The sequence below is a fragment of the Nyctibius grandis genome, chromosome 1 (assembly GCF_013368605.1).
Source record: "Nyctibius grandis isolate bNycGra1 chromosome 1, bNycGra1.pri, whole genome shotgun sequence".
NCBI classification, from domain to species: Eukaryota; Metazoa; Chordata; class Aves; order Nyctibiiformes; family Nyctibiidae; genus Nyctibius; species Nyctibius grandis.
Window position 1 is genome coordinate 111418070 of NC_090658.1, and position 20510 is coordinate 111438579.

The 20510-nt window shown below is 37.2% G+C and overlaps 1 protein-coding gene across 1 annotated transcript in view; it reads left to right on the forward strand.

The window, feature by feature from the left end:
• Positions 1 to 20510, forward strand: part of SNTG2 (syntrophin gamma 2) — a 310557-nt gene that overhangs the window by 196954 nt on the left and 93093 nt on the right. The window contains exon 8 of the mRNA XM_068409305.1: positions 4914 to 5005. Within this exon, the coding sequence (XP_068265406.1) occupies positions 4914 to 5005 (92 nt within the window). The remainder of the gene's footprint in view (positions 1 to 4913; positions 5006 to 20510) is intronic.

Consider the following 20510-nt stretch of genomic DNA (forward strand, 5'->3'; position numbering starts at 1 on the left):
TTCCCACTCGCTGCAGTCCTTTACAAATGAGTCTCCCTCCTTTTCCCAATTCCCTTCCTCAGTTGGGGAAAGGACATTGGGTGAGAGAGCAACTGTTACTGTTTAGCCCTGGGTGCGGGCTAAACGAAGACACCATCCAATACAAATGTCAAAAGTACTCAATGAGTGAGATGATCTTTGGTAAGTGACTTGACATAAATATGCATTCTTGTGGTGAGGAAATAAGCAAATAAGGTGTAAAAAATTATGGAAAATAGATCTGGTTTAGGGTCATACACTGAAGTTAAGGAGGATAGTGGTGGGACAAAGCACCCCATTTCAAGAGCTTTTCACAAGCCCATGCACGAAAGGGAATTCCAGTCATGAAGCATCAGTGACATATATAACAAGCTAAGTAGCAATTCTACTGTGCAATAAGGTGCTTCCCAACTCACACTGCAGGCAAGATTTAAGTGCATACTTGCATAAACCTGAAGTATCTTGACCTTTCCTAGCATCCCAGAAGACTCAGGCACATGGTCCCCTACCTTCAAGCATTCGGTCAGACCAGCTGCTATGCTGGCAGTTTTAGTGCTGTGGTATGTTCACTTCAAATGCAGCCATACTGTCTCTCCTATTAACCAGTATTATTACTGTTTCTTGTAAGTACATAATCAGGAGTAGCATCTGCCTCCCCTGCTTCCTTCTCATACCTCTTCCTTCCCTTCATTATCTCATGCCATGGCTAGCAAAAGCACAAGCTGTCACAACAGGGAAATACCTGCCTGCAGTTCTCACATTTTTCTGGTTGCTTCACTCTTTCATTATTGTGAACAAATACAGGATTTGGCATGGATTTAGACATGGATACCGATTAACTGGCACTTAAGGATGAGACAAGGACTGCTTGTTTCTGGATTTGGAGGAGGCCCTAACCCAGGGTGGTATGCCAGTATTGATCGTTGTCTCTTTCACAGCTGCCTGGGACTCTTGGCCCTTACTAGACTATTATTAGACTATCCATAATAGTAAATTAAATTATGGCAGCAAATATTCTCTGCCACAGGATTTTGATCAGCAGTTCTATAAAATATTGCAGAATGCTTGGCATAGTTTTGCATAGGGCAAATACTTCTTTCTCAAAAAACTATCAGGCCTGGATCAGAAGTTAGCATGGACCAGCAGGGTCATTAACTCTCTGCTTCATTGGGTTGTCTGGCTCCATGGCTACAATGATTCCTCATCCCATGGCCTGTGGTTTGCTCTAAGGTCACTGTCAGCTAGAGAGAGGATAGGTTTGTGTTTCTGGAAACCAAAGGAAGCAGTTTTGTTTTCTGGAGCTGAGTCAGGGAGTTATTAGTGGCTATGAGGGTTATTTGTTAAACTTTTGCAGAATATTATGGCATTGGCCCTTGGGTGTCGTCGCTAAGGATTCTCTGGAGCTAAGTCCATTACCCATCCCAGAGCTGAGCAGGGCTTGTAGGACCCTTTTAGATAAGATTCACTGCCGCTGGGAAGACTCTTCAGGATGTTTTATGGTAAAACAGGCTCTCTTCAGAATTTTTCTTTTTGATAGTTATACCAAATTATCAGAATATTCTGAAGTTGCAAATCTTGCATTGTAATTAAAAATTACCAGGAATGTTTCCTTTGATTTTAATTTTGTGGTTGTTCTGGAATGAGCTTTTTGTCTATTGGAGGTTGTCTATGACGTAATTAACAAGTTAGATAAATGAGATTTTACTTATATACAAGAGGTCTCCAGTATCATTCAGCAATGTTGGTCATAAGACAAATTGTTGTAAAGAATAAAGTCTTGATGACTACTTGCTGTACATTGATCTGCTGTCCTGTAATTTGGGAGTTTTGTTTGTTATTTAGAGATTTAGTGTAATTCACTGACTGAAATAAACAACCACCTGTTGATGGGACTCTGAGTTGACCAGAACTTGTAGTAGAGACCTTTCTAGGTCTAAAAAGCTTAAGGCTTTTAGAGTTAAAAATAAAATCCAAGCTTTATTAAAATAAGTAGTAGAATACCTACCTTTTTAAATTGAATAATCTCAGTGATTCTGTCAAAAAGAATATAAAAGGATTTATAAATGACTGTACCACTGCAAATGAGTTCTTGCTTTAGGCTTAGTGTCAGCTATCTTGGTGATTTTCTAGGTGACTACTAGCTCTGCAAAATCCACTGTGATCCTTACAAAGTTTCTTCCTTCACCTCGGAGTTCTACCTGGTTTTTTCCTGCTACCTCCAGGGTCATCTCAGTCTCTTTTGTGTACTGCACTCTTATATCCTGGTCCTCCTCTGGCAGGGGGGTTGGACTCGATGATCTCCAGAGGTCCCTTCCAACCCCTAACATTCTATGATTCTATGATCCTTGTTCTCTCTCTCTCCCCGACCCCTTCTCACCTTACAGGGTAAGTTTGGTTTTTTTTCTCTGAGCATACTCAGCTTTTGCTCAGGTAAAGATCAGGCAAAGATCTTCTCCTTGCCCACAGGATCCTTCCTGACCCAGCCTTCTCAAAATAACAAAAATGCCACAGCTGAGAATAAGCAAATTAAACAGATGAAGCCTGTCATAGTGTAGGTTTGCATTCCTCATAGGCTGGCTGTCTAACTATGATTTGGGCGGGGTAAGAGGATTAATGATTTCTGGAATCATTAATGCAATCCAGGCAATAATGATTTCTGGAAGTCTCACAACATACCAAATACCTTTTTTCTGGCATGAGTACCCATCGGGATACTGTATTGTAGTCACGGAGGGGGCACTTACCCGTAGCAGATGTTTTCTTTTACGTAAACACTGGTACCTAACACTTGATATGGAGTCTCATCTACTTGGGCAAGGGCTACAGTAGCACAGTACAAGTTTTACTTTGTGTTAGTCTATTTTGTGTCCTGTATATGACGTGTCTGTGCATACTGTGTTTTGTTCTAAGAACAGGGAGGAAAGACTACCTGATCGCTCTAGGGCTGACATGTGGGGAGGCAAACGGAGTTCCTTGGAGAGATGAAAGCACTACACTTTCCATGAAAGCAGTTGAGCATATACAGTGGGAGCTTCTGAAATGCTGAATGAGGCCATGAAGGAGTAGTCCATTAGTGAGTGAGGCAGAACAGGCAGGGAGCAGACTAAAAGACTTGTGAACTTGCTTGCAATCAAGTGGTGGAGGTGACAAAGCCTGAGAGAGACTGTGTAGTTTGTTATGACTCAGAAAACCAAAGCAAGCTGCTGAACCGAAAAACAAGTCTGCAGGGACACTGTGGGAGGAGGGAAATTTGTTCCTTAACCTTTTATTCTTAGCTTTCCCATGCAATTAATGTCAGTTTTCTCTACTTAAAAAAAATAAATTATTTTAGTGTACTATTTTGTATTATGGTAAAACCTGGATTTAGAGATTTGAAAATACCTAAATTTATGTCTTTTGATATGCTTAAATTGCTGAAGAGGTGGGATAATTCCATACTCAGATAAGAATCTGATTGACTTATGGACCTGTCATAGGTATCCACTGCTGGAGACGCTGGAATTCCTCAACAGGCAGGCTCCTCAGTGGAGAATTTAATGATAACTTTTTTATTTCATTAATTTTATTAAAAATAATTGGAAATTATGTTCTGTTCCAGCCAGTCACTGTGTCATCTACGAGTCTGAACATAGATTTTTGTGGTCTACTGTATGTATATAGTAGCTACAAAATGTTGTAGCTGGCTGCTAAAGTCAGTGCTTGGGTTAGACCCATACAAGCAAAGCATAACAGTTCCTTCTGCTGACATTATCTAATGCTGTACAGAAAGGACTCAAAATGAAAACATGCTGAAACTTCAGAATTCAGGGTATAATTCTGAGACCTCAGCACTGAACTGGCAGAGATATGTTATGGAGAAAATGAGCTTTTGTTGAATTAAGTTCCATTTTGCTAAATCTTAGAGGTAAGTATAATACATACAAAAATATATGAGTAAGAATGAGTTTTTGACTTTTGTGATGTTAGACTTGACAGACATATTAATGTGAAATGATTTACAAGCAATTTCAGATGACTTCTTCAGATGCAGAAATGAGTTTTCAGTGATGATGAATATAATGCTGTGAAATTGATTTTATGTGCTTTATTGGTAAGACCAAGTGCTGTCTGACAGTAATTGTATATTATTGGTGCTATATGTTAACATTTTACATTTAAGCAAAAATTACACAATGATGTGACTTTGTGCTGTTTCCATTGTTGTATGTTGCAAAAGTATTAGGCTTTCCTGGAGTCACTTTAACTACTAAAGCAGGATTATGATGCATAACTGCTAAAGGAAGAGATACCTTGAAAAATAGGACTGTAATCTTAACATATTAACATAGTATTAACATTTCATGATGACCGTTTGCTTTTAATTTCTCAGTGTGAGAAGGTGCATCATTCTTGAAAGTAACTGGCATTTTAAGAAAAAGGTATATCCATTAATAAAGTGTATGTATGTGTACAGTTAGTACTTGCCTGAGGGTTTCTTATTAGCTTTGTTTATAAATACAGTCCATGGTTATATTTTAAGGTGAGACTTTCAAGACTCAGTAGGAAATTTGTTTATTAAATTAATGGGATTTGTGTAACTGAATTTGTTACTTGGTTTTGAATATCTCATTCTCAGTGAAAAAAGGCTTAATCCTGCAAACAGTTAAGCATACAAGAGGTTCCCGTGAGCACAGCCTCTATAAAATGCCATCTAGATAACTTTTTTCTTTCTAGACATAAAGCATAGCATATAGAGATTTTATTGGCTGTCATTCTAAAATGCCAGTAGTACTTCTGGCTTGGTTTGGTGATTTATACTAAAAATTCTTCCTGTGTTTTACAGCTGGTACAGATATTGCCTGATATATATGTATATTTTTAACATATGCAATTATTTTTCATGATCTGATTTCCAGGTTCCCCTGGACCATCCAGTGATCACAGCAGTGGAGCTTCATCACCTCTCTTTGACAGCGGTTTACATTTAAATGGAAACTCAGTTAACACTGTAAGCAAATGAATAATAGAAGCATGGTGTAAGCTATGTAAGTTCTCTTCCCAGTCCCAGTAGAACTGTAAGACTGCCCTGATTTTTTTGGTTTTGCCGTTTGATTGATTGATTAATTGATTGATTGATTTTTAAGTGCATATACTGTAAAATTCTGTACTTACAAAGTAGTCAACATGGGGCCCTGGGTTGCTAGGTTCTTACTCTGAGGCAATTGATAAGCTTGTAGGAGTGACCACAGTAAAATTTAATCATTGTTTAGTCATGAATTCCTGTGAACTTTTGTGATACTTTATTGAATTGTAGTATTGTACTATTGAATTTAGTCCAGCTAGAGATGCTGAAACATACGTGCAATTCGGAAAATGATGTAAAGTTGAAGTATTGAAGAAAACTTTCATAATAAGAAAGAAAGGGAGAAAAAGAGAAAGGAAGAAAATGCGAAAGCAGACTTCGGGGAATAAAAAAGGTCTGTTTCTTTAATCCAGAGGATATTCAGTTCTTTTTTTCTGCGGTGAGCAGCTATGATTGAATTAATTGCAGCATTGTGGAAAAAAAAAATCCTTTCTTCAGGAAAAATACTACTCACCAAAGCCAAAGAAGATAGGATGTCTTAGTAGTAGGTGACAATGTTGATCCCTTAAAATTGAAAATTGAAGATGTAAACACTAGCTGTACAGTGACATGGAGCTTCATGCTCAAAACTTATTTAGCTCCTAACAAATTGCAGTTGTATTCTTTAAGTTAGATATTAAATTTTACAGAAGGAATGCCCAATGAATGGAGTGGAGGCTTCTCCTCTCCTCTGTTTTTCCTTTTCTTTCCTACTCAGCCAGAGATGTAAGTGTCTACTGTTTACTATACTTCTCCCAAGCTTTGCACTTTTTTGAGCACTGTCTCTATCTAAACTAATCCTTAAGGCTTGTTTTCATCTGAAAAAAAATATATATACGATAATATAAATATATTATATACATATGATAAATAAATAAATAGAAATATGCTTTTCTGTGCTGATACCTGTAGCTTAGTGTTTGGGGTCCAAACTGATGGTAGATACAGAAGGTTTCGTGTTTATTTGTATTTAATGATCCAGTTAATTATTACCTTTGTTTACCTTGTATAGTTGTCTTACTAAAGAACCCCCATCTGTCCTCAGGGTCCAGCATTCTGCGATGCCTGTCTACCAGGTGCTCTGCAGACAAAGTCCTTTCTACAAAGAGCATACATTATAAGAGGGCTACGGTCAGATGATTGCCTGTGATTGCATTAGCATGTTTTAGTAAATTAATGCCTATTATGTGCTAGAATGAGTGTGCCATAATAACTTTCAATAATCATTATGACGTACTGTGGGAATTGCACACTTAGAATTCTATGCATTATAAAACCATAAATAAGTGGCTGGATTTTTGTAGACTTGTAACAGAGTAATTTAGAGTTAGTTGCCAAGGTAGCACACGAAAGACTGTGCATACACTTGACATATAAGTGGAAAAAACGGAAAGTAAAAAAAGGGGAATACTAAGGTACTAGCTTGTTTTTATATAGCACTTAATTTTTCTGAAGCTTGACGTAAAGTTGCATGAGGAGCTGTGTACGCACCAAACACTATGACCTAGAAGTGAAATAGCAAAACGATCTACGTTGCATCTAGCCTAGTAAAAAAGTAGTGATCTCCCTTCATAGGAAACAAAATGAAAAATGGGACAGATTCTTATTGTGAAATGCAACAGCAAGGTTCTAAGTAGTCTGAGCAGGAATGACTGGCTTTTGAGATGGTCTGCTGGAGGTATGTAGTCAAACTTTATCAAACTAAGCTGTGAGTGTAACTGAGCTGTGATCAGATCTTCAAAAGTGATTATAAATGTGTTTCAACCACCAGCTAGTGTGTGCTTCTACTTTTTTTTAATTAGATATTTTTATTTTTACTGTAAAGGAAGAGCAGAACTGACAGTTCCTGTAATGGTACTGCCCAGTAAGACTAAGGATATTTAAATCCCTTTTTAATGTCACCTTGGTAGGGGAGATCTGACTCACTTTAAATATTACATCTTGTAAGTTTGTGTTGCAGTTGTATGTACCGTCCTAACCACAGTCAGATACATGCCATATTAGATAATGCACGTATATTTATGAGTGGAAATGCTGCTTCAAAAAGCACATAATGTAAAGGAAAGGACAGGAATGAGAGGTAAGGAATTACTGTTATGCCAATTTTACCAACTGTCATTCAGCATGTCTGTTCTGAAAAACAATAATATAGAGACACTTGAGCTAATGCTGTGTTCAGGCTGTAACATTCACATGATACAATAGAATATGTTGTGGTGATGCTAGCTTGTATCATATAGACGGTAGTTTAGCCGTGTTAACATCAAGCTGCTTCTGCCTAATATGATTATACCGTTTTCAGTTCTGGTGTTAGCTTGCCTCTGTTAGATATAACTTTGTCACCTCTGCTGTGAAGCATCTGTTACATGTGACGTGCTTCATCTTCAGGATTTAAATGCATCCTCCTTATAATATCAGAGCAGTTTGCAGTAAGCACTTTCTCAGGGTTCTCTGGAACACAGAGAAATGAGCTGAAGTGCTCTCTTCACACCTAATTATTTTGTGCTTGGGCACTGTGACAAATACTATAGAGACCTGTAGTGGCAGATACATTCATCTGTATCTTATAAGTGGTTTCTTAAAAACAATGTGAAGTTTCAGAGGGGAGCATAAAATGTTCAGAGGAGGTGGTCTCTAGGCTAGTGATTACAGGTTTTTTACCTGAATGATTCTAACTACAAAACAGTGAAGAAAATACTGTAGATATATTCTCCTAGATGTCCAAATATCCTAGATGTCCAGGCTAGCTCTCTGGAGAAATTGGGGGTGAAAAAAAAAAGAGACCGGAAATAAAACAAATTCCTGTTTAAGACACCATTGAATAACATGATAGTTACAATACGAAGGGAGAATGTAGTAGGTTTTCATTTGTTTGAAAATCCAGCTTCCCTGAATTGTCTGAAAGTGATATCCTAATAAGTGAAGTGAGACCAGAGTAAATCATGATGTTCTGTGTGTTCATGTAATTTAAGAGCTCTAATTTAATTTTCATAGTGTATGTTTAGTTTAGTTGGTTAAATGAAACTAAACAGGAACTTAAAATTTTCTAAATTGCTTTAAAATATTTTTTTCCTTTGTGGCTTTGTTTCATTTGTTAAATTAAAAAGTTTTGGTATAAAAAAGACATTGCCTACTTCATCACCAAGTACAGTTTTTAAAAAAGAAAAAATACAGATGCTCACCTCTTGGTGGGACCAATAGGATGCTAAATCTTTAATGTCTGTGGTAATCCTGGTTCCAGAGCGAGAGAATTATATGTCTCAATCCCAAGCCTGTAAAGTCAAAAAGGGAAGAGGATCCAAGAAAGGGGGGTGGACACTCTCTTACTCAGAGTAAAAGCTATTCTGATGGATACTTTAGTGGTGTGTGTGACCAGGCCCTTGAATTGAGATTGAACTGATAACCTACATCTGAAAGCTTCAATAATTTTACTTTTTTAATGTTCGTGCAGTGTCTTCCAATTCAGTATAAAGACACTATTGATCATTGTTAAGTTTTATTTCATTCTTCATTTTTATCATCCTGTATCTTACTTTAAAGAAAAAAAGTTTCAGGATTTCAGATCAATACCTTTTCTATTAGAAAGGTTTAGCATGTGATACCAATAGACTCTGCCAACTCTTGATCTGAAAATCCATGATTTTCTCACTGAATATGAAAGCAATGTAACTTTAAATTGACTTCTGGTTCACAGTGTATCATTTGGTAATGTACGTGCATAAAATGTAATTAATGTAATAAATACAAAAAATAGCTCACTTAGAGGCACAGTGCTGGTTACTCTCATGAAAGTAACCATCACCATGTCTTCCATTTATCTGCTGCAGAGAAGCTTAAAATAGATGAACACAGCTAGCTACACTTAAATATTTTGGACTGCTGCTGTGCTGAGGACCTTTATTTGCACACTGCAGATAAGTGTGCTCCTTTTTCTCAGTTAATAAAATATGAAGTGTCTGTCCCCTTTTCACCTGCAGGGAAAAATAATCCAAATTTTCTGTTTCTGATTACACGTCTCAGAAATTATAGCAGTAAAAGCTGGAAAAATCCTAGTAAATAACACCTTCCTACTCCACTACTATAGAATGGTTAAGGAAATGCTTTTGATATTGAGTAATGAATTTCTTTGATTTAGATTTAGCTGTTCAAAAGTGCTGTGTTTTTCTAATTCTGATTAGAGTTGATTGGGACTTTCACTATGACATTAATGTAGTGAATACATGGTATCTTTAAAAGTCTTATCTTTTAGTTGGATTAATCCCCACTGTCACTGCTAATCCTTTCTGCAGACTTATTTCTTCTAGTATTTAACATCTGATTGATCAGGGTGGTCATTTCATCTGCCCAGAAATTAAACACTTGTTTAATTTCCCAGTAAAGTTTAAAAGTCCAATATGGTTTTAGGATTTATTTTTTTTAACTTAGAGCCTTGACAAAAGCTGATGAAAGGAAATACGGCATTGAAAATACAAAGAAAGTCTTACTAGCTGCTAAATGGTCTGGTGAAGTTCCCACTGACTGGAAAAGGGGAAACATAACCCCCATCTTCAAGAAGGGAAGAAAGGAAGACCCAGGGAACAATAGGCCAGTCAGTCTCACCTCTGTACCTGGAAAGACCATGGAGCAGATCCTCCTGGAAACTATACTGAGGCACAGGGAAATCAAGGAGGTGATTGGTGACAGCCAAACATGGCTTCACTAAGGGCAAATCATGCCTGACAAATTTGGTGGCCTTCTGCGACGGGGTTACATTGGTGGTGGGTAGGGGAAGAGCAACTGATGTCATCTACCTGGACTTGTGCAAAGCATTTGACACTGTCCCTCATGACATCCTTGTCTCTAAATTGGAGAGACATGGACTTGACAGATGGACCACTCAGTGCATAAAGAATTGTCTGGATGGTCGTACTCAAAGAGTTACAGTCAACGGCTGGATGTCCAAGTGGACACCAGTGACAAGTGGCATTCCTCAGGGGTCAGTATTGGGACCGGTCCTGTTTAACATCATTGTCGGCAACATGGACAGTGGGATTGAATGCGCCCTCAGCGAGTTTGCTGACGACACCAAGCTGTGCAGTGCGGTCAACACGCTGGAGGGAAGGGATGCCATCCAGAGGGACCTTGACAGGCTTGAGAGCCAGGCCTGTGCGAACTGCATGTAGTTCAACAAGGCCAAGTGCAAGGTCCTGCATGTGGGTCGGGACAATCCCAAGCACAAATACAGGCTGAGTGGAGAATGGATTGAGAGCAGCCCTGAGGAGAAGGACTTGGGGGTGATGGTTGACAAGAAGCTCAACATGAGCCGGCAGTGTGTGCTTGCAGCCCAGAAGGCCAACCGCATCCTGGGCTGCATCAAAAGAAGCGTGGCCAGCAGGTCGAGGGAGGTGATTCTGACCCTCTACTCCGCTCTCGTGCGACCCCACCTGGAATATTGCATTCAGCTCTGGGGCCCCCAACATAAGAAGGACATGGAGCTGTTGGAGCGAGTCCAGAGGAAGGCCACGAAGATGATCAGAGGGCTGGAGCACCTCTCCTATGAAGAGAGGCTGAGAGGGTTGGGGCTGTTCATCCTAGAGAAGAGAAGGTTCCGGGGGGACCTTCTAGCAGCCTTCCAGTACCTGAAGGGGGCCTACAGGAAAGTGGGAGAGGGACTTTTTACAAGGGCAAGTAGTGATAGGAGGAGGGGGAATGGTTTTAAACTGAAAGAGGGTAGATTTAGATTAGATATTAGGAAGAAATTCTTCACTGTGAGGGTAGTGAGACACTGGAACAGGTTGCCTCGAGAAGTTGTGGCTGCCCCCTCCCTGGCAGCGTTTAAGGCCAGGTTGGATGAGGCTTTAAGCAACCTGGTCTAGTGGAAAGTTGTCCCTGCCCGTGGCAGGGGCATTGGAACTAGATGATCTTCAAGGTCCCTTCCAACCCAAACCATTCTATGATTCTGATTCTATGAAAGATCAGATAAAAGATTATGGCTTTGTTATTTATCTTTCAGAAAAAAGTGCAGCAGGATCACAATAAAACTAATATGCCAAGTAGGAAACAGTAACTTGCATGTGTTAGGTATCTGGTTTCATTTTTTAATTATACATATTTTTCCCATACACAGCCCTTTCATTTGAATGCGTTATTTCTTACAGGTCTTATGAATTTGTGAATTTTAGTTTGCAGCAGCAGCAAAAAGAAAATTGTTTGGGAGATAAAGCCCAATTTATTACTTTTTTTACTAAATTATTATAGGAATTGGGTCATTTTCTCTATCCTTATGCATTTCCTTTTTTTTTTTTAATTACACCTGCAATTAAAATATTTTGATTCCCTTTGCTTACTTGATGGATCGTAGGGAGCATTTCATCTGACTAGTCATCAGGACTCTGCTTTAGGGAGAGTTGTATTGCTCTGTAGGTTGCACCAAGTGCATTGAATACCTTTCATTTGCACAGATAGGCAAATGAGTTTTGGGGAGCAGTGTTGTTTATTAATGTATGATACTCTTCTGTTTGGCCTGTGATATTCAGGAGTGCAGAATGAGAGCTGTGGAGGAATTAAATTTGCATTTGATTCTTGGACAAAATCATCTCTCTTTTTCCTCTTCTCTCTGTTCTCCTGCCTATGACTAGAAAGGTGCAAAATGGACCACTTCAGGTCAGAGCTAGATTATAAAGAGATGTTAGAAATTTGAAACTCTGTTGTATGAGTAAATGAAATTATGACCATTTCTCACCTATTGCCAACATGGTGAACAGAAAGAGCAGCCATCTTTCGTGTGTGTTAGCAGGGAGTATCAGAAGTTCTTGGTTAGAACGAAATACGTGTGGTAGCATTTATGAGATTGAAGACTGAATGAGGAAACTGAAGTGTTAGAAGAAATGAAAGCAAGCTTTTTCTTTTTTTTTTTTTTAATAACTAGAAAGATCCATCTACTGTTGCCCCAGTTAGTGTTTGATTACTGTTCCAAATACCAGACCCTGGTAATGATCAACATGGAAACAGAGAGGCATATAGTGATGACCTGTTTCTAGATTTCGTGTTAGCATAGATGAACTCCAGCAGTTCAGGTACATGCTATAAATGTCTTATAGTGAAAAATGATAGTAAAAATGAGGCAACGGGTTCTCCCACAAAGTTGCATCCAGTATCATTCCATAAGTTCCTGCAACAAATTGGCACTTACTGAGCTCCTAATGATACAAGCAGGAGTCAAGCCTCACATTTGTCCTGAGGGATGTGCAGATTGTGTGGAGTTCAAAGAATTTCCCTAACCTTGAGCTAATTTTTCTAAGCGAGGACAGCACGCCCCATTTGGGGATATGAAAGGCTGCCAAAAGCTGTCTATAACAGCTGAAGTTTGGGTACTTGCATTTGTAGTATAACACCATAATATTCTCAACATTATATTTTGTTCTATTCCTTATATACCTTTAATTTTGGGCTTTGATTTCTGACTACTGTTTGAGAAGAATCATGATTACTTCCTGCTTTTTGTGCTGAGATTTAATATAAACTACTCTGCCTCCCATTTCATACCCCCAAAGGAAGAATATATCTGGAAAGGTGTTCCAAGCAAGGTTGCTGAGGTTACTCAGGAACCAATTACATACTAGCCCAAGGGAAACAAATTAAAGAAAAAGGTGCAAGATTCTGTCAAATAGTCCATATGTATTCTCTAAGAATATCTTAGTCAGGCTTGTACCTTATTGGTTCATTAAAAAAATAATAATGTAATAACACCTAGCAGCACAGCTGCAATGAAATATTCATTAATATTTCCATGGTAAATCACTTCTAGAGAAACTTACATAATTGAAAGGTTTTTAGTTTGTTCCTCACTGGGAGAATAGTAACCCCATTGATTTATATGCATAGCTACTGCAGTGAATAGGGCAGCGTAAGTCCCTAACACATACTGCTATACAGACTCCCCATGTAACAGCACATATAGCTGCTCAATGTCTGCAAACCCATCCATTAATTAAAAAGCATTAAATGTCTTCAAGAGCAGTCATTAAATTTCAAAAGCATGTATGTGATGCAGCATTAGAATTAAATAAGTTTCTTATCCGTGGTATAAAGGGAGGGATAGTATCCTTGTTTCACATGCTGTTTCACCTTCTTCCTGTATAATTAAACAAGGTCTGTCAATTAAAATAATGTAGAATAGAGCTGTATCATTAAAAGTTGCTGCTTTCACTGAATTTTAAAGACATCAAATTATGTATCTAAGTTGTTACTTCATCTAGAAGAGCTTGTTATCTGTATAGAAGCCTTTATCTGTGAAATGATCTGGTGATGCATACGTTACCAGATAATTACTGTCTTCTTAAAGCTGTCACAGAATTGTGTACCTGCATCTAAACATTCCATTAAAAAAAAACAAACACAGACCATCTACTGAATTGGTGTTGCATCAAAGGAATGCACAGGTATTTTGATATCATCATTAAATCTGAATTCTGAGACAAGTCGAACACTCTTATTGACTCTTCTTTACAGTAGATGTCTCAATGTGTTTCTTTAGCTGGGCATCACAAGAGTTTCGCTCATGTCTCTGCTCCTGGCTGAACACTTGTTAATTGTGTTGTTCCAAGATTAAAGTAAGCTAATGTAAGACTCTCTTACTGCTAAATGGAGTGGTCTTGTTTTCTTCCCCAACCAGTCTACAGCCTCTGTTTCTTGTCACTCCCTAGAATAAGTATTAGCAAATGCTCAGCCATACATCGGTCAGATCAGTTCATTGATCCACTGAAAACTAATCCTACCTCTATGTGTATTTATTTTTTATGTATGTTGCATGTGTACATACAATATATACATGCATTTCAGTCACAGACCTCACTGACGACTATAGAGAGCTCATCCAATTCACTGTGAGTTGAATGGTTCCTGGTGCTATTGCAAGAAATTACATAACTCTCATTCTCTTCCTCCAGAATAAGTGTAAGACAAATCTGCCTACTTTGAAAAGCATACTCTATTGAGGGCTTTCTTTTGAGGATGCTGAAATAAGTTTAGTAATGGAGTTTTGACAAGATACACTCCAGTTTATACCAAAAAGATGAAAGCAAGTTAGTATTTACTCATCTAAAAGCTTTTATCCAAATCCATTAAAACTTACTGGCCAATGTTTTCAGTTATAGCTTAAGGAAATGAAGCTATGCCAAGCCATTTTTTAGCATTTCAACCTCAGATTAGTTTTTACAAGGAAAATGTTTCAATATATAAATATCACGTGTATTAATGTTGCTAGCATTTTCATATACATATTTTACAGAGAAATATTTTATATTCTTTTCAGAAATTCTCAGCAATGCTCACTAAAGTGGAAAAAGCAAAAATCCTTCAAGAGATAAATAATAGGATCATCATAATCATCTCTTTATGAACCAGTGTCAACGAAGACAGCAATCTAGAATTAGTCATGCCTCTTACATACTCTGTGCTTGGAAGAAACACCAGCTTACGGAACAGGCACAAGACTTTAATGATACACTTTGAAAGAATAAATCCTGTAAAGCAAAACATGGATGAATTCCAAATGATCGGTAAAGGTCTTGCAGGAGGCAAGACAAAATCACAAGATTTAGGTTATATTTTTTCCTAATGGGTATCATGCTTGATTCTTATTTATTTCCTTGTAGATTGTTTTACCTTTCCATCTTCAGCAAAACAAGTTAATTAAATTTATTAATAAAATTCATATAAATTAAAATAAATTAATTGAAAGTTAAGTTTTACAAATGTATATCTTGCCAGTCTTTTGAAACCCTCAAACATGTAATTTAGCAAATAACTGCAAGAGGTTTTGATAGAAAATCAAACTCTTATAGAACACAAATAAGGCTTTTGTGAAATCATTTGCACTGTTTACATTTACAATTGGAAGCTCAGATATTGGTAAGAAGATCTCCTGTCCTCTTTTTATTTGTCAAAGCTAGTGAAAGCAGCAAGGCATTGTGGTAGCAAAGAAAAAAAATAGCTTCTTTCAAGGGAACAAATCATTGATGCTAATTAGTTTAGTCTTCTAAGAATAAACTGTACCAATTATTGTTGCCTCTTTGCTTAATTGTGGTATGAGAATGTTTGCAATAGATACATTGCTGCTCCAGGTATCGCCCTTCATCTTCATCCACTATGAAGACTTTGAAAGACTTGCTTTTCTTCAAACAAGGTAGTATTTGTAATATGAGGTGAAAAGTATATTTGAAAGCAAGCTTAAGCATGCTGAGTAATATGACCCTGCGTGTTTCTTAACCCAGCTTCAACCTGCCTGAAGCCCATGTTTAAAGCAAGAGCGATATATCAACCTAAAATATCACTGTGCCTGCCTTCAAGCTGCAGCCCTAGCAGAAATTGCAAATTAAATTACTAGGGAGGATTCAGAAACACTTCCCTCTGAGGACATGACATTTTTCTTGCAGAGATTTAGAATCAATGACAGGTTTTTTTTAAAAAAAAAAAGTAAGGTAAAATAACTGAATTTCCCAAGCTCTGGAAATCATTTGTCACAAAAAGATGAAAAAATGACAATCCCCGCCCGCTGTGATCTTTTGCCTTCCCTCTTATGTTCTTAGTAGAAACTAAATTATAGAGCCATGTCTGATTAGGTCTCCCACTTAGTGGAGGACTTTCTGGACTGCTGCTTATGGGAAGACTTTTGGTTGCCCCATAATGAGTTGTTATATAGCTCTTTAAAAAAACAACAAAGCACTTGCCTACATTGTCCTTCATAGGTCAATGATTGCTAATGGGATACAGAATCAGACCCTCCTCCAGGTCAACAGTACACAGCTGCCCCAGGTGGGTAGTGATTATGTGTCATTACAACCTGATTCTTGTTCAGTGTTCTGTCAAAAATGAGATTTTTGTGTTCAATCCATTTCTTAATGGACAGGTGTTACAAACAAATTGGCATTAAGTGGCAACATCGTTGGCGGTCTCAGCAGAAAGCCAAAGGTGTGAAATGAAACAGAGAATAAAAGCTGAGATTCCAGAGATGATCTCTAAACAGCCAAATTTTTTTAGTGCTTTGGAGGAAAGATGTGGAGAGTTTTCAACATGAGCAGCACCAGCTGTTCAGTAGGCAGGAGGCTTGAAAGTCAGCCAGCTCAGTACACTGGGTCAGACCAAAGGACCATCTAGCCAAATAGCTTGTCCCCAGCAGATGCCCTCAAGAGAATACAAGAACAGAGAAAATATGTAAAATTACTTGTAGATTATATTTCCTGCACCTTCAGTGATTTCTAGCATAGGGGCTTCCTGAGCCTAAGTGAACCACTGTTTCCTAATCCTTTTCTTTGTTATTTTTTTACATACTTTTGTCATACAATTCCCTCAGCTGCTTCTTTTCCAGACTAATGAATCTTTGTTTACTTAATTGTTATTTGCATGGAAACAATTCCATTCCTTTCAGCATCTGCTTTTCCCACAACAGCAAGATCTTATTTTTGAGTGTTAATCGCCTGTTTGTATCCCATTACAGTATGGGGAAAGTTAATATTGTCTTTTCTCATGTGCATTACTATACATTTATCTAGTATATTTTTAAGCAGTTCTTTTACCTCTCAGTCATTCAGTATCATGAGCTTCTTCTGCAGCTGTTTACATTTTTGTTTTCTTTTTATCATCCTTCATTACTTGTTGTGCATAGTAAAATTGGTCAGTCTGGTGTTCACCGTCTTGTCCAGATCATTTATCGATATGCTGAATGGCATATGTAATGTGGGAGCCCACTGATATTGCCCCTCCGCAGTGAAAACTGGTTCTTAACTTCTGTGTTTTGCCTGCTATATTTTAGCCAATTATTAAGTTTTGTGAGGATTTTACCTTATTTCACAGCAAATTAGTTAAGAACCGTTCATGAGGGACCACAGATTTTTGGAAACCCAAGTACACCTTAGCAATTGGTTCTTTCATATTAAGTAACAGTTTTGTTCAACTCTAAAAGATCTGTGAGGCGTGACCTCTATTTGCAACAGTTGTATTGACTTGCTTCTTCCCCAGTTTGTTATTCTTATCCATGTCTTTAGAAGGGGATACATCAAAGGATCAGCCTCAGATTGAAGTGTTAATATATTATAGGGCAAACTGAACAAAATGAACTGCTGGTCCCATGAGAGTATTTTGTTTCTTTGCAATGGTCGTATGTTCATATGTATGCCCTCTTTTGTCGTTAAGAAGATAAAGAGGGATCAGTCCAACTTTCTGCTTTACCATAAACTGGTTAGTAGAATATGGCTTAGTAAGAAACAGGTATTTGAAACTTGGACCAGTTTGACACCTTTATATCCTTTACCTGTTCTTGGTCATTAATGTTCAGATCATGCAGTAGGGTTTCTGCAGGTATAAGTAGTCCAGAAGTGGGGGGAAAAAAGAAATTACTCTTTCTAGTGTGTTTTTCAAATATCAAAACTTTGAAATTGTCTGGAGAAGCCACATTTTCTGTAGGAGTTTACATCAGTTGTAACAGTTTAGTATTTTGGCAGGAATATTTCTATACTGTAGTATCATAACTTTGGGGTTAATAGATTTTGACCAAATGGTTTTTGCCATTTTTTCCTCTTCAATTCATGAATCTAATGAATAGCTGGAATGTAGATTTTCAAAAATTCTGATCTTTACTTACATTGAGACATTTTTTCTTTACACTGGTGTCCTACTAAAATGTTTCATTGAAGTATAAGGGACCAAATGAAAACATTAAATTGCCAGTGACCTACCCATGAATTTTTTGCCTAGAATATTACAGAATATTGTTCAACAGCCTGCTAAAAGAAGTACAGCTAATAGTTCACAAGAAAAAAACAGGTTTTTATGTTTAAGTTGTCTAGATGTTTTCTATATCTTGAGAGTTGAGAGGATGGGAACAATAGGTGAAGGTGCTACAGGAATTTTTATGTTCCTATATATTCTGATTCTTGGATTTAAATTCAGTGATCATATTCAAGCATTTATGTTTGACTGTAATAAGCTACCTTCTGCTTTATTATTAGACATTTCAGTTTCCAGACAGGTACGTTAGATTATGTTGATCATTTTCAACTTCAGATTGCATGTGGTTCTGTGAATTATTTTAATTTGTACAGAATTCTAATATATGCATCAGATTCTTCACTGCGATATTATTAAACTTATACTAAGCTTTGGAGACACCTTAGTCTTTTGTGTCTAATTCTATGAAATAGAATATGAAATTCTATGAAACAGAATTCTATGAAATAGAACTAGTCTATGCACTTGATTATGAAATATTCATACTGCAACAACACCAGGAGATCTCAATCAAATGAAAGCTGGATTGTTCTAGGGATTGCAAATACTCTAAATGAAATTTCTTTCCCCAAAGAGATTGCAGTCTAAAAGATTCTTTAGTGTTATCAACTCTGGCAATTTCATTAGAAATTTTTCATTTGCTAGAAAAGTGTCCCTCAATCACTAACTCTCAGTTGTCCTGTTAGAATGTGAAACATAATATTTTGATTTACTTAAAGAAAATAGAAAGATCAGCCCTTGCTGACTATAACAAAGAGCTTTAGAGGGGGGAAAAATTAGCCCTAAATCTTTATGAGCAAGGAAAAAACATAGAAATAGAACAATTCCCAGAATGCTCTTTATTTTGAGTAAGTTTTATGGCTTTTGAATACCCGGGCATAACAGAGCTTTTGTATCAGAAATAGCATGGCCAGCAGGACTCGGGAAGTGATCATCCCCCTGTACTCCGCACTGGTGAGGTCGCACCTTGAATACTGTGTTCAGTTGTGGGCCCCTCACTACAAAAAAGACATTGAGGTGCTGGAGCGAGTCCAAAGAAGGGCAACGAAGCAGGTGAAGAGTCTAGAGCACAAGTGCTATGAGGAGCGTCTGAGGGAACTGGTGGTGTTTAGCCTGGAGAAAAGGAGGCAGAGGGAAGACCTTATCGCTATCTACAACTACCTGAAAGGAGGTTGTAGCCAGGTGGGTGTCATTCTATTCTCCCAAGTAACAAGCGTTAGGACAAGAGGAAATGGCCTCAAGTTGTGCCATGGAAGGTTTAGTTTGGATATTAGGAAAAATTAGATATTAGGAAAAATAGGCCTAACTTTGACCTAAGTATCTGACTGTAAATCCTTCTCAGCTGCCTCTCTGTAAATAGTATTCCTGTCTTTATAAAAGAGTGAAATGCTCAGCTGTCATGGTGATGTGGAGATACAAGTACCAATAAAAACTTTTCAATTTATCAATTTTTATGCATTCTGTAAGAAACTCCTCGCTCATTCTATTGTTTATTTAATAAGCATTTTTTTAAGCTTATAATCATGCTCATAAATCTGGGTTGGTACACTGAGCAATGGTTTCCAGCATTTTCTAATGTTTCTAATTTAATTGATTTTTGCCTGTAACACTATTTTGAAATCATTTGCAAACAAAACCAGTTATCCTTTTTGACAATTCAGGCATAATTCTGTACTTTCAGACATCAATACAATGATGTAAACCTCTGGATATTATTTCACAAGGAACAAACTGTGTATTCTCCAAGTGTATATTGACTAAGATGTATATTTCTCTGCAGTTTCCTGAATGTTCTAGTGCTAGTGGTTCTGTGACAACTTTTAAAATTTCATAAATATTTTCTTTTTATCATGTTTCATTCTGGGTGCCTTCGTGCACTTGTTAGTTGTGGTACATAAGATACTACACGTATGAGCAGGCTGAACAGTCTGTATATAAGCTCTAGGTTAGGTTTGAGTAGACCCTTTTATCAATAGCTATATATCCAGTCTAATTCCCTTAACTTAATTTGCATTTGCACACATTTGATTTAAGGTTATTTTCTTTTGTATGCTGTAGTTACATGAAATGAGTAGACTGTAAAATTTTATATTTTCACTATTCTGAGAACTAGACATCCTTTATTGCTTAGATAGTATCAACAATCTTGCCTTTCTAGTAGAAACATTTGGAGGAAAACCTCAAAGATCAAATTTCAAAATTAATCAGTCCGTATATGGATAGTGATAACACAGAAATCAGAATTTTAAATCTACTATTAAATAACATTATGGATAAAAGTCACAACACACAAATAAGAAACCAGTATTCTCTAATGTAGTCTTTACACTAGGATATTATTTATGTCTTTTTCTCTGATGAGATTGTTTGAAACAAGTGGAAAAGTTGCACAATTTGAACCAAAAACGTATTTTATATTGCATTTAGAGAAAATTCAGGACATTCATGACTAAAAACTATTTCCTTTTTATTGTCAGTTATAAATATTAACAAAAGAAATCTTCAATGTTAAGGCAACGTTGAATTTAAGTCACAAGCATAGTATCAAGATAGCTAACATTCCTTTCTACGTGAATGCTTTTTATTTCTCCACTAAATCCTGAGTTTCTTGAATAGTTTTATTGCT